This window comes from Octodon degus, unplaced genomic scaffold (genome assembly GCF_000260255.1).
Source record: "Octodon degus isolate 3935 unplaced genomic scaffold, OctDeg1.0 scaffold00120, whole genome shotgun sequence".
NCBI lineage: Eukaryota > Metazoa > Chordata > Mammalia > Rodentia > Octodontidae > Octodon > Octodon degus.
Window position 1 is genome coordinate 8463885 of NW_004524696.1, and position 19252 is coordinate 8483136.

The 19252-nt window shown below is 46.5% G+C and overlaps 1 protein-coding gene across 1 annotated transcript in view; it reads left to right on the forward strand.

Moving 5' to 3' along the window:
- The window catches only part of Kcng2 (potassium voltage-gated channel modifier subfamily G member 2), a 77168-nt gene extending 58050 nt beyond the window's left edge, over window positions 1–19118 (forward strand). Inside the window, exon 3 of the mRNA XM_023700071.1 lies at window positions 15729–19118. Coding sequence (XP_023555839.1) covers window positions 15729–16502 — 774 coding nt within the window. The 3' untranslated portion in view covers window positions 16503–19118. The remainder of the gene's footprint in view (window positions 1–15728) is intronic.
- Window positions 19119–19252: the final 134 nt, after the last annotated feature.

A 19252-nucleotide genomic window follows, 5' to 3' on the forward strand; every position in this document is an offset into this window, starting at 1 on the left:
TGTGTGATTTCCAATTTGTTCTGTGTTAGTGTCCTCTGCACTTGTTAAGAGTGGGCTCGGGTTCTGAGGTTGCATTTTGTTCCTTCTCTTCATTTGGTGTAGCGCTGTCTTCTGCCCTTTGTTGTAGATCTTTGCTGTAGTTGTAACCTTCACATGTACTGAAGTTCAGGTGGAGCTCTACAGAGTTTGGAGTTATCCAGCTGCGTCTAGCTTAGGTCTGGCTGTTGTGCTCAGCTCCTTCCTGCTGGGGACCTGGGCTAGGACTGGGTCTGGGGGTTCCCGGAAGTCGGCAGCAATTCCTACTCGTCGGGAGGGGTGGGGACATAGGGCAGAGAGCTGTGGGGTGGCCCGAGGGGATGGGAGAGGGTCCGGCCCATGCTGCGCCTGGGCTGGGACTGGTCCCGCCGGCGCAGGGTAGCAGGAACTGTTTCTTCTTTCTCCCACTGTGTCCACACATGCCTCTGTCTGAGAAAAGATGACCTCCTTGTCAATTGCTTTTTCTAAGTTATTCATGCTAGTAATTTATTTCCCACTAAAGGCTTGGAGTTGGAAAACCTTAATTCTAATTTGGATTCAGTTGCTGATTGGTGGGATGTCTGTGGCCGACCTTTGGATAGAGGAAGGCAGAGACCTCCATCCCCTGGGAAAATAAACCTCAAGTTTTCCTGAGCACCCACCAATGAGTATGCATGCACAGACACAGACCCCTTTTCAGCCTAGTGTGGAGCCTTGCCCCACCCCAGACATCCTAAACGCCTGGAGGGATGTGCTTGAGAGCAGGAGCTCCTGTCTCTTCACACATGTCCGCCTGGTGAATGCGTTCAGAGTTCTCTTCTGAAAAGATTGCCTCAGCAATTACTGCCCTGGGCAGCAGGCAAGCCAGGCTGGCTGGTTAACAATGGGCTCTACTGGACTCTTTCTGGGTGGACTGTTTTTCTGAAAAACAGGGCAAAAATAAGAAGAAAAGGGGAAAAAGCATAAAGGAAGTGCTGAGAGAGAAAAGGGTGAGTTGAGGGAGAAAAAGAAGACGCATCCTGCAAGCAGAACGCAGGCAGGGAGGGAGGGAGGGAGGGAGGGAGGGAGAGAGAGAGAGAGAGAGAGAGAGAGAGAGAGAGAGAGAGAGAGAGAGAGAGAACAGAAGAACAGAAGAAAATAGAAAGATACACCCTGTTTCTGGATAGACAGAAGTAATATTTCTTTTTGTTTTGTTCATTTGTTTGGCTTGGGTTTTTTTGAGACAGGGTCTTATTCTATATTTCTGGCTGAGCTTGAACTCACTGTGTACTCCAGGCTGGCCTCAAAACTCAATGAGATCTCGCTGCCTCAGACTCTTGAATGGTGGGATTATAGGTGCGTACCACCATGCCTGGCAGAAGAACTGACACTGTCAAAATGGCACAGTGTCAAAATTGATATATAGATTTTATGTTATCCCAATCAAAATATCAACAGCATTTCTGATGGAACTAAAAAAATTCTAAAATTTGTATGATAGGGATCCAGAAGAGCAAAAGCAATCCCAGGTAGCAAAAGCACAGCAGGAGAAAGCATAATCCCAGATTTTAAGCTATATTACAAAGTTATAGCGATAAAAACAGTATGGTACTGGGACAGAAGCAGACATGTAGGTAAATGACACAGAACAGAAGAACCAGAAACAACCTCAGGCACATTTAGCCACTGATGTTTGACAATGGGCAAAGCAGGCTGGAGGAAAGACAGCTTCTTTAATAAATGGTTCTTTCTGGGTAAAATGACTGTAAACATGCTGTCTCAGTTACTTTTCTCTTATTGCTGGGACAAATACCTGACACTCAAAATTAGAGAAGGAAAGGTTTGTTTAGCTCACAGTTACTGGGGGTTTCAGTGCATACTCAGCTGGCTTCAGGGCAGAGCAGAACATGGCAGAGAGCAACCTTTCAGGGTGGTGGCAAAGAACAGGGAGCAAAAGGAGGAGCAGCAGCTCAGGCAGCTAGCCAGCCTCTCTCCCCTCCTTACATTGTAAAGCAAATTACCTGCCCCAGGTGCAGGGCAGGTGCAGCACGCACACCCACAATAATCACAAACTCCAAAAGCCACCCCATGACTGCATGAGTCTTTGGGGGGATCACCTAAACACAAACCATAACACATGCAAACAACTGAGCTTAGACCCATATCTTTCATCTATGCAAAACTGAAATCAAAGTAAATCTAAGATCTAAGTATTAAAAGAAAAACACCTACTAGCAGAGAAAATGGAAAAAACTCTTGAAGATACAGGGATAGAATAGGGATTTTCTGAACAGAAGCCCTGTGCCACAAGAAATAACATCAAGAATTAATGAACAGGAGTATTTTAAAATTTAAAACTTCTTCATAGCAAAGGAAACAGCCAACAGAATAAATAGGCAAACTACAGAATGGGAAGAAAAATTTGCCAGCTATTCCAACATAAGTCTAACATCTAGAATATACAAAGAACTCTAAAAAATTAGAACTACAAATAAGAATAATATAATAATAAATAAAAGACTCAAAAAATGGGCAACTGAAATGAATAGACACTTCTCAATACAAATCACAAGTAAATATATGAAAAAAAGTATACAATATCTTCGGCCCTGAGAGAAACGCAAATTAAAACAACACTGATATTCTAATTTATCCTATAAAGAATGGCTGTCCTCAAGAAATCAAATAATAAATGCTGGTCAGGCTGCTAGGAAAAAGGAAGACTTCTATACTGTTAGAGGGAATATAGCCTAAGAACCACTATGGAATAAAAATGGAAATTCCTCAAAAAACAAAAAGCAGAGATTCCATTTGACTCAGCTATTCTAGGTATCTCCCTAAAAGAGCTAAAAACATATTTCAATGATACATGCATCCCCACACTTACAGCAGCACAATTCATAACAGCTAAATCTCAAAAGCAGTCTATAAGTACATGAATATGTGGAGAAAATGTGGTAAGTATACACAAAGAAGTACCACTAATTCATAAATGCAGATAAATTTGAATCACTAGTAGGAAAATGGATGCACCTTGAGATATAACACTGAGTGAAATACATCAGTGAAACAAGGCTAAAGATTGTACAATTTTTCTTGTATGAGAAAAACCGAAGTATAAATAATGAAAGAAGCAAAAATAAAAGTACAAAAGATGGAAGTTAATAAGAAGGGGATTTAGAGATGACAGGAGGGGCAGCAAAGGGGGGCAAGAGTAAGTAAAGAGAATTAAGATGTAAATGGGCCAACTCCTCATGATGAACGTAATCATTGTGCAGTGCAGACATGTCCCGATAAACATAAGAATAAAACTGCAACATGCACGGCAAAAGGCTAATGTCCCGAATATAGAAGTTCCAGTAAGTTAATGAGAAAGTAACAGCACCATAGTCAAAGGGCCAGACACATGAAACAAGATTAGAAGTGGCCTCAAACACAGAAAAAGACATTAATGGTAAAAGAAGGACATGTGAGACAAGATAAGCTATCATTTTGCTTATCCCATTACAGAGACTGGAACACTTGTCCATACTCAGTGTGTGCAAGGGTGTTCAGAAATGGGCCTTCTGTGTGGAGACAGAGCAGCCTGTCCAGAAATGTGCCCCTCTGCGTGTGCACCCAAACAGGAAGTCCACTCTAGCCACTCAGGTAGGAAATGAGGAGTGCTGAAGACTTAGTGTGCCCCGGACTCATGTATAAAAGGTAGACATTTGAAACAACACCTTGCACACCTTCTGTAGTTTCTGACAGCCAAGTTCACTCAAACCAATCCACATGCTGCACACAAGGAGCTTGATGGACTGAGTTGGGCACAGAGCCCAGAGTAGAGGAGGGAGCAAGCACATCCTATCCTTAATAGAGTGCTGCAGCTGTGGAATGCGGCCTTCACAACACAACTAATGTCAATGAAGACAGAGGCTTGATAGAACCAAGTGGAAATGGGACGAGTGACCTGCAGCTCTGTGCTCGACATCACAGCCTGTAAATGTCCTATCCTGGCTGTCCACACCCCCTGCAAGGACCTCAGATCCCTCTTTAAAGCTGGGCAAGTCAACGAATGAAGCTCCCCAGAGTGAAGTAGGGCTCACAGCTGCAGATGCCACACTGTCGTGCTCAGTGTGCCTGCCACCATGGCATCAGTCCCATGTTTTTGTTTGATACAGAATATCTTTGTCATGGTGCAGTAGCAAACACAAGGTGTCATTGCCCTTCTAAAGCCAGGTTCAGTTCAGCCAGGAGAAGACAGAGTTAGGGATGCTTGTAATGCTGGTATTTGTTTCTTTACACATGACAGCACAGAACTAGTTAACAAGGCATTGGCAGGAGAATGAATTGACAAGTAGTCTACTTCAGCACAAATAATTTGAAATGAGTAATTCATTCTTTCTGCATTAATGACTGCTGTGCTATTTTTATATGATTGGCTCTCTACAGTAGAGTTGACATTCCTCTGCTACTTGTCTGTTGCATTACCAAATTTAAATGCAAGAGTGCTTTCCCAGAGATAATTGAAAATAAAACCTCTATTAAACTCAAAGTCAAATTGTTGTGAATTTATATCTAGTGGAATTAGTTACCACAAATATTTTTCCAGGTACTTATGGGAATTAAGGATGAAATCTGCACACAAATTCATTAATGAGTGAATGAGGACAGCAGAGTTTAGCTTTCACCATATCCAGTCTTTGAATTCCATGAACTCAGGACAGTGAATTGCCCCCAGTTGAGGGTGGCACTGCTGCTGGCTGTCATGCCTGGGCACATGCAGCAGATGGTTGGACAGATGTAGGCCATAGTTGGAGGGATGTGGGAAGCATAAGAATGTAATAACACACCAAGTAGACTTCTGGACACCCAGGAGGGAAGTCACAGGCTTAGGAGTCTCTAAAGCAACTGTCCTGCCATGTTGGACCCTCACCATTAGCATTTAGAGTCTCCCTGTCCTCACACTTTCATAGAAAAAGATGCTCAGAATTGAGAGTCAGCAGTGCTCCTTGTCAAGCATATGCCACTGAATTTTTGATGGTAGGAGACAAAGGTAGTATGCAAAGGAGCCTGTGATAGACACCTCCGAGCACCATGGCAAGAAAGCATAGGTCAGGACAGCATGCCCTTGAGCCCCAAAGCCTCCACACCAAGGAAATGGGCCTGGTCCATCTATCTGTGTGCACCGGAAATGAACACTGTATTTTCAGGGACCTTACCTTCTGGAGAAGTTCCCCAAACTGTTCCCCAAACTTGGAAAAGACTCAGTTTGTTCTAGTCTGAGGTGTCTGAGCCAGACCAACCCTCGGATCTCTGCTCCTTTCTGCCTGGTAGGGATCTCCTGGCTTATTATTCACCTAGCCACTCTTTGTCATGGAAAGATATTATTTCTCCATCTACTTTGAAAGATAGTTCTGTAGAATATGTTAGTCTAGACTGGAAATTGTTTTCTTTTAGAGGTTGAAACACTTCACTCCAAGCTCTCCTGGCCATTGAGACTTGTGTGGATAAGGCTGTTGTAATAGTAGAGGGCTTATCTATGTGAGTGATTTGTTGCTTTACTCTAATAGCTTTTAAGACTCTTGTCCTATTTTGAATTAGATAAGAGTAACAGAAAATATCTAACAATAGACATCCTGTGCTACCGTGTCATTGTTGAAAACAAGGAAAAGAAAAAAACAGAGGAAAAAAAAAAAAAGGAAAAAGCCCCACATGCCAATGAAAACAAATGAGTCCCAAAAAAGTCCTTTGTAGTTTCCAATGAGTGGTTTGTTTCTAGGGTCTGCAGTTTTGGAAGAAATCCAGTGCATATCCAGCAGATAGGGGGAGGAATAGTGACTCATTCCTCAGGCCTCTTTCTTCTCTTTCATGCTTGTACGTGTGAACGCTGAGTCTTCCCTGCCTTTTTTGCTGAGTCAAGAGTGTAAACTCCAAAACTACATTCACTCCTTTTGCTCCCAAATTCTGTCCTTCTGTGTGCCCCAACTCACAACTTGCTTTTCCTACCTTTACGCCCTGTGTGTTTGTGAGGTGCCCACAGCCCTCCCCCCACGGCTCCAGAGGCCCATCTGCTCATATACCCCAGGCTGTGGCAACTGTCCTAGCCAAGGTATGTCTCTGTTCATATTGGAAGACAGGAAAAATAAACAGACCACTGAGTTCTGTGCTGGGAAGCAGCGGACAGGAAGGGCTGGTGTCAAAGCAGTCCACTACACTTGAGGTCAGCATTCTCAGACCCTTGTGCTCCCAGAAGCCACGCTCAACCCGACTGGCTTCTAAACTTAAGAGAGCGGGCTCTATAGCCTTGCTGTGTTCCTTAAGCTCCTCAGGTGGTCTGCATCTAGCCTGTGCCCTCTCTGCAACTCTCCTTTGTGATAGGGAGGTTCCAGAGACCCTGAAGGGTACTTGTTCTATGCTTTTTTTTTTTTTTTTTTACACACAGGATCCACAGGGTCTCACTACATAAATCGAACTCAGTGATTCTCCTATTTTCAGTTTCCCAAGTGCTGGAATTACAAGTGTGCACCACCATGCCATCTCAATCGCTATCTCAGTGTGCCCCAGGGGCAGGGCCAGCACAGCACGCCAGGGTTGAACCCCAGGCACTGAGCTCTGTCTAAGCAGGTGCTTTAGTCCTCTGAGCTATCTGGCTGGCCCTCTATTCTCAGTCTTAAACAATTTACTCCATCTCAAAAAGGGTCCTTATTAAACCCTCTCAAGTATGGCAGCTGCTGCACTGGTTGTTTTGTTTTTGTTTTTGTTTTTTTCTTTCCTACAACTCTATCTTGCCATGTGATAGGAGTCACTGTCAGAGTAAAACACCTCACTGATTCTGCAGTTAAAATAATGGTAGAGGGCCGGCCAAATAGCTTAGTGGATTAAAGCATCTGCAAGCGGGCACAGGGGCTGGGGTTTGATCCCCAGGCCTGTAGTGCTGGCTGCATCCCAGGGCGTGCTGAAACAGCATTTTTTTTTTTTTTTTTAACCAGGGATTGAACTCAGGCCCTTGTGCTTGCTAGGGAAGCAGTTATTCCACTGAGCCATCTCCCTGGCCCCTGAGACAGCAACTGAGACTGGGCTTGGTGGTACAAGGCTGTAATCCCAGCACTTGGGACACTATAAACAGGCGGATCACCATGAGTCCAATCTAGTAGTGAGATCCTGAACACCCTATAGACCCTTCCCTATAATAAAAGAACAGTGGACTTTTTTTGAGGATAGCACTGATGGCCCAATCTGTTATTTCTTTCTGGAGCTGACCCCCTTGCCCCAGGCTAACTTTGTATCGTGTGTTAACAGAGACAGTTCTACCTCCCCCAGCATCAGGGTTGGCTTTCTAGGCTACTTCATTCTTTTTGTTGCATTGTACTGTTTTCCCAGCTTCTCTGTAGTTTCTAGTTTTCCTGTCAGGTCCTTTCTCATTCCTAGATATTTACTACTTATTTTGTTTCATGAAATTGTTTTTCAGGTTCTCAATTGCACCTCCCTGAGACACTTTATTTTGTTGTCTTTATGCTTACTTTTGTTTTTTTTTTTAATCAACTGATTTTTATCAAAGTGGAGAGGCAATGGATAAAGAATAGCTTTTTCAACAATGAAGCTCTAGCAACTGGGCGTCCACATTCAAAAACAAAAACACAGCCCATGCTTTGTGTTTTACACAAAAATTCAGGAACCAGGCATGGTAGCACACACCTGTGATCTTAGTACTCGGGAGGTTGAGACAGAAGGATCGCAGTGAGTTTGACACCAGCCTGGGGGCTACAAAAGTGAGTACAAGGCCAGCTGGTACAGCATAGTGAGACCCTGTTCCAAAAAAAAATCAACTTAAAATGGACCATAAATTGAAGTATAACGTTGTTTTGGTTACTTTTCTCTCATTGCTGAGACAAAATACCTGACACCCAAAATTAAGGAAGGAAAGGTTTATTTAGTTCAAGGAAGTTTCAGTCCATGCTCAGCTGGTTCCACGGCAGAGTGGCACATGGCAGAGGGCAGCAGTTCATGGCAGCAGAAAACAGCAAAAGCATGAAGAGCAAAAGGGGGGAGCAGCAGCAGAGAGCAAGCCCCTTTCCCTCTCTTATATTGTAACACGCACACCCATAATTCCAGTATTGGACCACGAATTAATCAAAATGTTTACTCTAGAAGCCCACCCTATGTCTGCATGAGGCTTTAGGGGGACATCTAGACATAAATCACAACAAAATGTAAACCTATAAAATTTTTAGTAGAAAATAATCCTTGCTTATGTAAATTAAGCAGAGTTTTCAGGTAAGACATCAAAAGCATGATCTATAAACTGGTAAGTTATACTTTATCAAAAGTAAACATTTTCACCTGCATAATGTTAGGAGAATAAAAACAAGACTCTGGCTGGAAGAAAAGATTTGTAAGTGTAACTGAGACAACGGACTCACAGTTAAATAATCGAAACTGTAAGAAAAATGCAATTTTAAAGAGGACAGAAGCCAAGCCAAATGGTATATGCCTGTAATCCCAGCTACTTGAGAGGCTGAAGCAGGAAGATTGTGAGTTTCAGGGTTGCCTGGGAAATTTAGCAAGAATCTTTCTCACAAAAGGGGGATCAAGAAAGTTGGAGAGAAAAAAAGACTTGAGCAGATGTTTCATCAAAGAAGACGAATGGCAAATACATCAAAAGATGTTCAACTCTATCAGTGATAAGGGTCAGGCAGATTAAGCCCCCATGAGGTATCACTTACACATATGTTACAAGGACCAGAATTTGACAGCAAACAAGCAGACAGTGGCAGGTACTGCTGATCATCATGCAGAGCAACAGTGACCATTTGGGAGTGGTTAGACATGGAGCGTCACTCATATGATCTGGCAGTCCATTGTAGAGACTCACTCAACAGAAAGTGTACATCCACATACACAGCAAATTTGTTGATGAATGTTTGTGCCAAATGTATTTGGGATACCCCCAAACTGGACACAATTGTAATGTACATTTACAGTCGAAGAGAGGGGTGAACTCTTGCACACCTCAGTCAGCAGCAGCAAATAAATTGTTGAAATATATAACATGAGAGCCCATCTGATCATTCTAAGTGGGAAAGCCAGATCCAAGCCAGCAGTTTATGATTCCATTCACAGGATATTCTGGAAAAGGTATTCTGAATTTGGCTTATTGAGTCCTTGACATGCAGAAAGTGGGCAGGCATACAGGGGTCAGTTCAGCCCTCTGCCTCCCTGTTTCTTCACAGTTGTGCTCGTGATTGTTCAGGCTTCCCCTGGTCAACTGGGCTGTTCCCTGGGAAGGCCACCACTTTGGCTTCACAGGCCACAGTAACTGAAGGATGACCAGTTCCTTTCTGGAAAGAAAGCTAAAGCAGAGAAGGGACCTGTGACCCAATCTGGACTACTCCTTAGTACTTTTGACATGAAGATGGTGCACACTGGAGGCCAGAAATGGAGTGTCACTCAGGAAAGATGCAGTGTCTTTTCATGGGACAGGAAGTTTGCTCAAGGGACCACTACTCACATGGGTTCCAGACAGAGTAAGCCAGGTAGCAGAAGGGACATGCAGTCAATGTGCAGAGCCACACCAGGCTCATGTGCATGATTGGCCCTGGCTCCTGGGTACAGCGAGAGCAGTTTGTGCTGCCAGAGCAACAAGGATGCTCCCAGTGACAGCCTCCACCTCCAGCTTCAGGATGCCCTCTTGCTTCTGGCACCTCTGGCCCCCTTCTGCAGTCACCAGCTCACTGCCTTTTCTGCAGCTGACAAACAGATCACACCCCACCCACTTAAAGCATCCTTTGCTGGAATCTTCTATGGCTGCCCAGTGCATCTGACCCTAAAGGATGCCCTTCCAGATTCCCTGATTGGTCTAGCGATTTTTCAGCCCTCACCTATGAACCTGCACCTGGCCCTGGCCTCTGCCCACACCAACACCACGTGAGACCCTTCTTGCAGTCTAGCATAAACTTGTGCTGCCACTTGGTGCCCCACACTGCTCTGCCCACTAGTCTCCTCTGCTCTCTGGCTGGCCAAGTTCATCCCCTCACTCCTGTCTAGTGGCCCTACATACTGATGTTTGCATTTCCAAAACCTCACTCACTCCTTTTGCTTCCTACCTCCCACCACAAGGCTCTGAGAGAGCAGTATCTGAGGATAGGCCTCAGCCACTAGCCTTCCCTTCCCAGGTCCCCCAGCATGGCCTGCACCCCTGGGCCAAATGACAGGGGTTGGACTTTTCCCATTGGATGTCCAGGTATACAGTTGAGCAAGCCCTGGGTAGATGCTTCCCTTGCTACCCATCCAGGGACGGTCCTAACAGCTTTACACTTCTTAGGTGGGCGTCAGCTTTGATTTCTCTCCGACAGTCTCCCTTCTGGCAGGGAGAAATGCCTCTGTGCTCCTTAGGCTGTGACCCCAACCTGTCAGTGACTCAGTGTTGTGTCCGGATTCATTGTTGACTCTCTGAAGAGCTGGCCTCCGTAGCGTCAAGACAGTGCTGGGGTCCTAGCTAAGCCCAGAGAAAGAGAAACCAAGATCCTAAGATTTCCTTTGTTACTGCTTACATGTTCTACATAGAAAATGCTTGTAGTTTCTGAAGAAAGCAGACACCTGGGAGACAAGCAGAAGTCGTGTCCACCTGTACTTGTTCTGAGAGGCTCCTTTGCCTGGCCCCAGTAGTGGGATTCTTGGGAGGAATTGTCTAGAATGTTTTTTTCCAGATGCAAGCAAATTCACTTTTGGTTTTTACTGCAGGAAATATGACACAGGTTATAGGGTGGAGATTTGGAGCTCTTTGTTGGGGGGTCACTTCCTCTTCCTCCTCTAGAAGTGTTTGCAGGGCTCTCAGGGGCCTCCCCAAACCTCTCGGAGGCCTGCCTCTGTTCTGGCACCAGAGTGATGGGTGAAAGCTGTCATCAGGGCCTGCTCAGTAACTCCCTGATCAGCTGTTCATGATTAAGACCTGAATGAAGCACAGAAGACCTCTGAGCATTCAGCAAACGGCAGCTTAGCCCTGAGGAGGCAGAGCTGAGAGGAATCCAGCTGTCTGGGGATCCTGGGCTTCTGTGGTAGGGACCCCGACCATTCATTCCCCCAGGCTTGAGCACACATGAACACAAGCACAGCTCAAATTAGACTGCACAAGGCAACTGCAGCCTGCAGTGTGACCATAGAAACCGCATGGCCAGGAAAAAGCCCAGCAGAAGTTCAAAATGACATGGTGAGAAGGGATTTCAGCACAGGCCAGGTTGAGTGCAGGCTTATTTTGTGCCCGATTTTTGGCCACGCAGGACAGACATATAAGATCACTGTTAGTCAAGGTCTGTTTTGGGGGCTGAAAAATCTAGAAGAGGCTTTTTCCTGACTACCCCAGCTAACGCCCTCTGCTCTGGCTCCACCCAGTGGTCTAGCCCACATTAGGGCCCCCACATGGGAACCCTCCACCTACATGAGCTGTGGGTGACCAGTGGGGACTCAGTGAACACATTAATAGGCCCTGGTGCTCCTGTCCTAGGTCTCTGAATCCCCAGGGACATAAAGTATGTCTATGGTACCACTACCATGGGGCCACAGGGCACAAAAGGATGAGAGAATGGAGATGGACTGCACACCTGCATAAATGCCCTGTGTCTTTTCTGAAATGCCCAGCAGAGTTTCAGTCCCCACTGTATCCTAGAATTCACATGTAGCAGAGGCCAGAGCTTTTGCATCACAGACATCTGGGTATGGGGTATGGGGTCTCTAAAATCAGTAGGTAGTAAACTCTATGGACATGGTCCCTGAACCCCATTGACTTGCCAGAAGTCGAACTTGGCTGAGGCCAAGGCCAGAGAAGGCTGTTTCAGGTGTGTTGCCACACTCTCATCAGCAGGTTGGAGCACACAGCCACACAGATTAGATTATCCTGGAGGTCAAGCACAGAGCTCCCACTGCATGGGTTAATTTGGGGAAGGCCCCCAGGGTCCCACCCATCTTCACCCCTCAGTGTACCAGGATCCATGCTGTCTTCATACCCCACAAGAATTTTTGTTTCTTTTTTATGTATTTTGTGCAGGGTCTCACTGCACAGCTTGGACGCGTAGTGATCCTCCTGTTTTCAAGCCTCCCAGTGCTGAGATTACAGGTGTGTGCTACCACACCTGGATTCAGTCGTCGGCTCAGGGTGCCCAGGAGTAGGGCCAAGTGTGACATGTGGTTCCAGGGATCAAATCCGTGTCCCTGCGCTTGCCTAAGCAGGCACTTATTTCGCTATCTCGCCGGCCCTCCCACAAGAAATTTTTGTGGTCTTAAAAGCTGCTTGCTGAGCCTAAACTTGGTCTCCACTGGTTGCATCAGGCTTGTCCTGAACCAAGGTCATGCTAGTCATGGGAGGTCCAAGCCTTTCCTGTTTTGGGATAGAGAGCCTCAAAGTTGTTTCCAGGTTCTTAATATCCCAAGGACACTCAAAAAGAGTAACAAAGGAATAGTGTTTGAAGGGAAAAGCAGCAAAAATATACTTCACAGAGCGAGAACAAGCCATGAAGAGCTGACAGCCCTGATGAGGCAGGTGCTGAATTTCCTAAGGTCCTGGGATCACAGGAGGATTCACAGTTGGGATAGACAAGAGTCATGGCTCAACAATGTAACTGCCCAGCCCTCCCACAGGAAGTTGTGGACCATACAAGATGACCATACAAGGTTTTTCAAGGTTTGATTGGCATCCAAAGCTGTGGGGTGGGTGGGTAGAGTAAAACAGCAAAGCTAGTAAGGCTGGACATAGGCCAATGTCTTGTACTTTTGATTTTGCACATGCCTAGGGAGCAGGATAACCTTTATCTGTTGGTCTCCTGATGTTCTGACAGTCATCCTTGTGTGTGGTTTCTCAGTTTTTGCCTCATGGCTTACTTGTCCTTGCTCATCCTGCCTCATTACCACCCTCCACTCAGTGGCTATGCCCTGTGCCCCCTCCCACACCTCAAACACAAGGCTTGTCTCCTGATGCACACAGGACCTGAGTCAACAAGGGTAGGCTTGTGGGTGGGTTGAGGACCTGGAAAGCAGAGAGCCAGGAGCTCAGAAGTACAAGACTGAGGTTCCCTACACAGGAAAAGAGTGACTGGGGACTTAGGATTGCTGAGGTAGGTACTGTGAGCAGAACCACCTGGAGTGGGAACTTGGCTGTTCCATCAGAGATTCAGCCATCCCACTGACATGTAATTAACATGCCCCATAATTCACACATTGAAAGTATCCAATCAGTGGTTTTCAGTGTATTCAAAGACCTGCTCAGCCCTTACCCTAGTCAATTTCAGGGTTAAAGCAGCTCTGTGCTCTTACTCTTCTGCCACCATAGGCAGCCCTCACAGCCTTTAATCCATTCTTCCTGACGATTTCCTTACTTTAGCTTTCATATGAATGGAATCATGAAGTATGGAATCTTTTGCATCTGTTTTTTCTCACACCATCTTTGAAAGCTTCGTTTGTTGGCTCCAGTGCTTCATTCCTCTTTATGACCCAGCAGAATTCCATTGTATACCCATTTTGTTCATACCTTCACCCATTGGTGAGCGTGAAGTTGGTTTGTCTCTTATCTCTCATGAATGACACTGCTATAAAATTCATACACAGGGTTCTGTGTAGATATGCCTCTTTTTTGTTTAGACAGATACCTTTGAGCAGAGTTGCTGCGTTAGGCAGAAACTGTGGTTGGTCATTTGAGGATTTTGCCAGATTGTTTTCCAGAGTGACTGGGCTATTTCACATTCCCACCAGCAATGCTTGAAAATTCCAGTTTTTCTATCTTCTTCCTAATGGTTTTTAAAAAAGTATTTTACTTATTTGGTACAGGGTCTTGATACATACTCAGAGTTGTAGTGATCCTGTTTCAGCCTCCCCAGGGCTGGAATTACAGGCGCTCACCACCTCATCCTGTTTTGGTGGCGGGATGGGCACAGGGCCAGCATGGCATGCAGTACTGGAGATAGAACCTGGATCCTTGTACTTGCCAGGCAGGTACTTAGACCATCGAGCTAACTCCTCAGTCTTTCCCAGGATTTGTCTGACTACTTGATTTTATTTTTCTACTAGGTGTGAAAATATCCTCACAGTGACTTTATTTTGCATTTTGCTCATTACTAGTGATGTTAAGCATCCTTCCATTGCTTATTGGCTATTTGTAGATCTTAAATGCTTTAAGGAGTGTTTTACCACTGAGCTACATCCTAGCTTGTGCATTTTATTGCTTTTGTGACACTAGGAGTTGAACCCAGGGACTTTGGAATCAATTTCCAGTTATTTACTTTTTGAGGGCTGGAGAGATAGCTCAGTAGAATAAGCACCAGTGTGGCAAGCACAGAGTCCTGAGTTCAATCCCCGGCACCAGGGGAAAAACAAATCAAAACACTTGTAAACCTACTTTTTATTTTGAGACAGGGTTTTGCTAAGTTGCTGAAGCTAGACTCAAACTTGCAATCGTCCTGCCTGAGAAGCCTGAAGTATAGGCATACCTCATCATGTTGTTTTGAATGCAATTTTTTGGAAAACTTCATTTTCAAAATGTTCATTTTAAGTATACTACAGAAATAATTGATTTTGGAGCCAGGGATATAGCTCTGCAGCATAGCACCTGGCTGGCAGGCACAAATTCATAAATTTGATCCCTGGTACAAAAAAAAAATGAGTTTTGTATATTAAAGTTGTTTTAACAACCTTGTTGAACTCATTAACTTTAATACCATTTTTAGTGGCTTTAGTGGTTGTGTCATCTATGAAGTCTAACTGCTTCTTTTCCAGCTTGGGTAACTTATATTCCTTTTTTGCCTGATTATTGTGGCCGGAACCTTCAGCACAGTGTTGAAGAGTGCCAAGAGCAGGTGTGGTTGTCTTACCTGTGATCTTAATGGAAGCACCCAATCCCTATCTGAGTCAGCTACTGGATTCTGTGGTCCCCTTTGGCGTGTCTAGCTTGATGAGTGCATCATGAAAAAAATGTTGGATTTTGTCAAAATCTTTTGTTTCGATTTTTTAGTTTTTATGATTATAATGTATTATATTAATTGATTTTCAGATACTAAACTAGCTACCCTGGATAAACCCAACTTGTCACAGACTCATTCTTTTCCTTTGCTGCTGTATTCAGCTTACAGGCTTCTTATATGAGTTTCTTATGACAACTTTGTTTTTAATCCGGGTAAATACTGGCCTAACAGGGTGAGCTGGGACTTCAGTGTATGGTAGTTGTTGGTGAAGACTTGTTATCAGCCGTCTGCTGGCGGAGTCCAGCGGCAAAGCTATTGGCTCTGGGCTTTCTCTGTGCTTAGTTCTTCATTATTTTCACTTCTCTGAGTTCTAATCAGCCAGCTTCAACCAATTAAATTAAAATTTTTTTTCATTATTAGTGCATGTTGACAATACAAACGAGGAGGTTCGTTTTGGTAAATTAGTGCATGCATTTAATATATTGAGGTCTTTATCCCAGTGCCCCCTCTTTTTCCTCTCCTGTGCTTCTGAGTCCCTTCAATATCCAACAGTTTATCTTCTAATTTCCTGTCATTTCTTATTTGTTTGGTTTCTCATATAAGAGAAAACATACAGACATAACTTTCAGAGTCTGGCTTATTTCACTTAACATGATGGTCTACTGTTCCATCTTTAAGACAAAGAAAACAGAAACTGGGCCTTTTCAACAAGATTCCTTCTCAGACTCCCATCCCCACCCCGCACCTGACACACTTCCCCTGGAGGGGAGCATGCTGTCCCAACCACATTTTCCCTCTCCTCTCCAGGGTGAGTGCTCCACCAAATGCCACAGCCTCTTCGTGCTGGAGACAGTGTGCGTAGCCTGGTTCTCCTTTGAGTTCCTGCTGCGCTCGCTGCAGGCCGAAAGTAAGTGCGCCTTCCTGCGGACGCCGCTCAACATCATCGACATCCTGGCCATCCTGCCCTTCTACGTTTCACTGCTTGTGGGCTTGGCAGCGGGGCCTGCGGGAAGCAAGCTCCTGGAGCGCGCAGGGCTGGTGCTGCGCTTGCTGCGAGCTTTGCGCGTGCTCTACGTCATGCGCCTGGCGCGCCATTCACTGGGACTGCGCTCACTGGGCCTCACCGTACGCCGTTGTGCGCGTGAGTTCGGGCTGCTGCTGCTCTTCCTCTGCGTGGCCATGGCACTTTTCGCACCACTCGTGCACCTGGCCGAGCGCGAGCTGGGCGCACGCCGTGACTTCTCCAGCGTGCCGGCCAGCTACTGGTGGGCCGTCATCTCCATGACCACTGTGGGATACGGCGACATGGTGCCACGCAGCCTGCCGGGCCAAGTGGTGGCACTGAGCAGCATCCTGAGCGGCATCCTGCTCATGGCCTTCCCAGTCACCTCCATTTTCCACACCTTCTCACGCTCCTACTCGGAGCTCAAGGAACAGCAGCAGCGTGCCAACAGCCCTGAGCCGGCGCTCCCTGAGGACAGCACACGTGAGGACAGCACACGCTCAGCCACCACCGCCACGGAGGACAGCTCACCAGACCCCGGCAGGGCGAACTCTGCTGGGGACGTGTGGTCGCCCTGAACGAGCTTGGGGACACCAGGGCCTTGAGGTGCGAGAGCCAGTTCTCTGGCTTCAGAAAGCAATAAGCCTCTGGTATAGAGTGATTCTTCATCTTGGACCTCCATTCTGACACCAGCTCCTCAGATGACCCGGCATCCTCTAAGGTGGCAAAGCTCAAGCTTTGCATGTAGGCATTTGAACAAAGAACTTTCCCTTCCTTCCCCACTGATCTGCGGACCTATAGCTCATCCCTTTGGAACACATCTTCTCTACTGGAACATCTGAGACTTGATAACTCCCCTCTCTCCAGGCCTGGCTGCAGGCTGAGGAAAGGATGGATAGGTCTCTTCCTGGTGGCTACTGCAGGCATGGTGAGGGGGGAAATCCTCCCAAAGTATAAGCCTTTCTCTTCTCTGTAGGGATGGGGAAAATGGAACTTTACAGATCACGTTGCTTTGTACTCCTTCATTTTAACCAGCTCTACCATCACACCTGATCTACTGAATGCCTTAGAATGTACCACGCAGGGTCCCACTGTCTGCAGGTCACCCTTCCAGACCCAATGCTTGGTAGCTTCCATCAGGGCCCCAGGTGTGGGGGAAAGCCCATGTCCAGCCCTTCTAGCTGCAGACACTCCTGAGATTCTATTGCAATCCAATAAAAAAAATGCTGGCCTCTCCTGCACAGCTCCTGACTGAATTCCTCTGGAGTAGTGTCACCTGTGGTCCTTGGGGTACTGAATTCGAGGGATCAGAATTTTTCTGGTAAAGGTGAAGGCAGCAGATGCCTATGGCTGGAGTACCCAGAATACATCTGACCTTGGCAGCATCCCTGATTCAAAGCCTAGTTGTGCAGACTCAGTCCACAGTCCAGATGTGCACAGCAAACTCAGCCTTACCCCCAAGACAAGGCTGGGCTTACCATTTTGCCTGACTTCTCATAGATGGTATGGGTTGGGCCTCAGCTCCTCACCCCTCTTCCTTCTCCCTGCTCCCAGCAATGCACTGGCATGCAGTTACCTGGCTTCACTCATTTCGAGTCATGGCTTGGAGCCAAAGGCCCTGGGATATAAGTTACTTGGGGAAACAAGTAACATGGTCTTCTGCCAGTAACCAAGCAGCATGCTTCCTGGGCCAGGTAAGGTAACCATAAAACATGGGAGAATCCACTTCCCCACATGGCTACTTCTCAAGGTACCCCACTTTCTTTACACAAGCTCCTTAAGGTAGAAAATCAGCCTTATTTCAGTCCTGGAAGTAGATCTCCAAGATGGCCCATTCAGGTGTGGCACCCTGGCTAAAACTCTGCCCACCTAGCCAATGACCCAGACTCAGGAACCAGCATTGCTCAGCATCTGGCTCCTGCATTCCCCAGGGCAAAGTCCTCCTCTCCTCTGTACTGGGCCACAGGACAGGGTCATGGCCAGTGATAAAAAATGGTAGGAAAACTTCAGGGACCTGGTAAGTCCACATGAGAGCCAGAGCTTCCTCCAAAGCTGGGCTGGAGTCAGAGGGTGCGTAAGGGATCCTGTGCTCAGGCCTGTCTCCTCTTGACATATGCCCTCCACAGGAGTGGGGGCTCCACATGTGGGAAGCTCTCAGTGACAGCCCTGAAGCTTGACAGCAGGCCAGGCATCAGATCACTAAAGACACTGTCAACCTCCTACATTAGGCATGAGTTTAGGGTGCCCTTCCACTACTCATCTTCCAAGGACAGGATAATTTCTCCTGTGTTAGGGCCAGTGACCTATACCATGAATACCCCTCAGATTAACCCAAGATTGTCCTTTGCAGGGTAGGTAAATGATGGGGAATGACAGGTGGGATCTGTAATGAGTTTGGCCAATACCTAGGAGTCCCCAAGACCAAGGAATCAGACTGCCAGAGGACAGACTGGGTCAAAAGATAGGAGGGGTGTCAGCCATCCTTGCTGAGAACAGTGGGATGGAGACAGACACATTTCTTGCTAAGCTAGCAGACAACCCAACCCCTAGGCTCCTTCATCCTCTGAAGACACTAGGGGAACCACCCTCCCACACAGGAAAGGCTGGGGCCAGGGCAGGTCTATTTTATGTTTGGTTTTAGGGGCCACAAACCCTCCAGATTCCCACCAGCCCACTCTCTCACACTTGAATTAAATCCCCACAGGAAACAGCTGCTGTGGGACTCTGGCAAGACATACAGTACACTAGCTGCTTCCTGAGTACATCTGTTCAAAGTGACTGAAGTCGTTCAGCACAGCAGTCATGTGACTGAGCTAAAAAGTGACTATTTTCACCACCTCTCCACTGGGAGCTCCACTCTTGGTCCCTGCATATGACAATGAGGATGGCTGCCTCTGACCACCAACCAGACTGGCAGCAGAGCCAGAACCACTGTGGCCATCTGAAGGCCCTGCTGGGACCATCTGAACAGAGAAGAGAATGTGGCTTCTCTGTAACTCAGCTTCCTCGGCGCCACAGATGGCCAGGGATTCCTCAAAGCCTCCTGACTCCACATCCTTGGATGTATGTAATCTTGTCACTACCACAGGGCTTGGACTCACATGGCTATCACCCTTGAGGTAACTTGTATCCAGAAACTCCAGGACTGCTGGCTTACTCATCAAGCACTCTCCTATGACCAGACCTGTGCCACCTCAGTGGGCCTGGCTTTCAACCCTGACCCATTTTAAGTCCCACCCTGCCAGGCTGGCTGAGTCTATTCCCAGGCCACAATGGGTCTACAAGCAGTTTATTGTCCCAAAGCTGTCACATGGAGTACATTCATTCT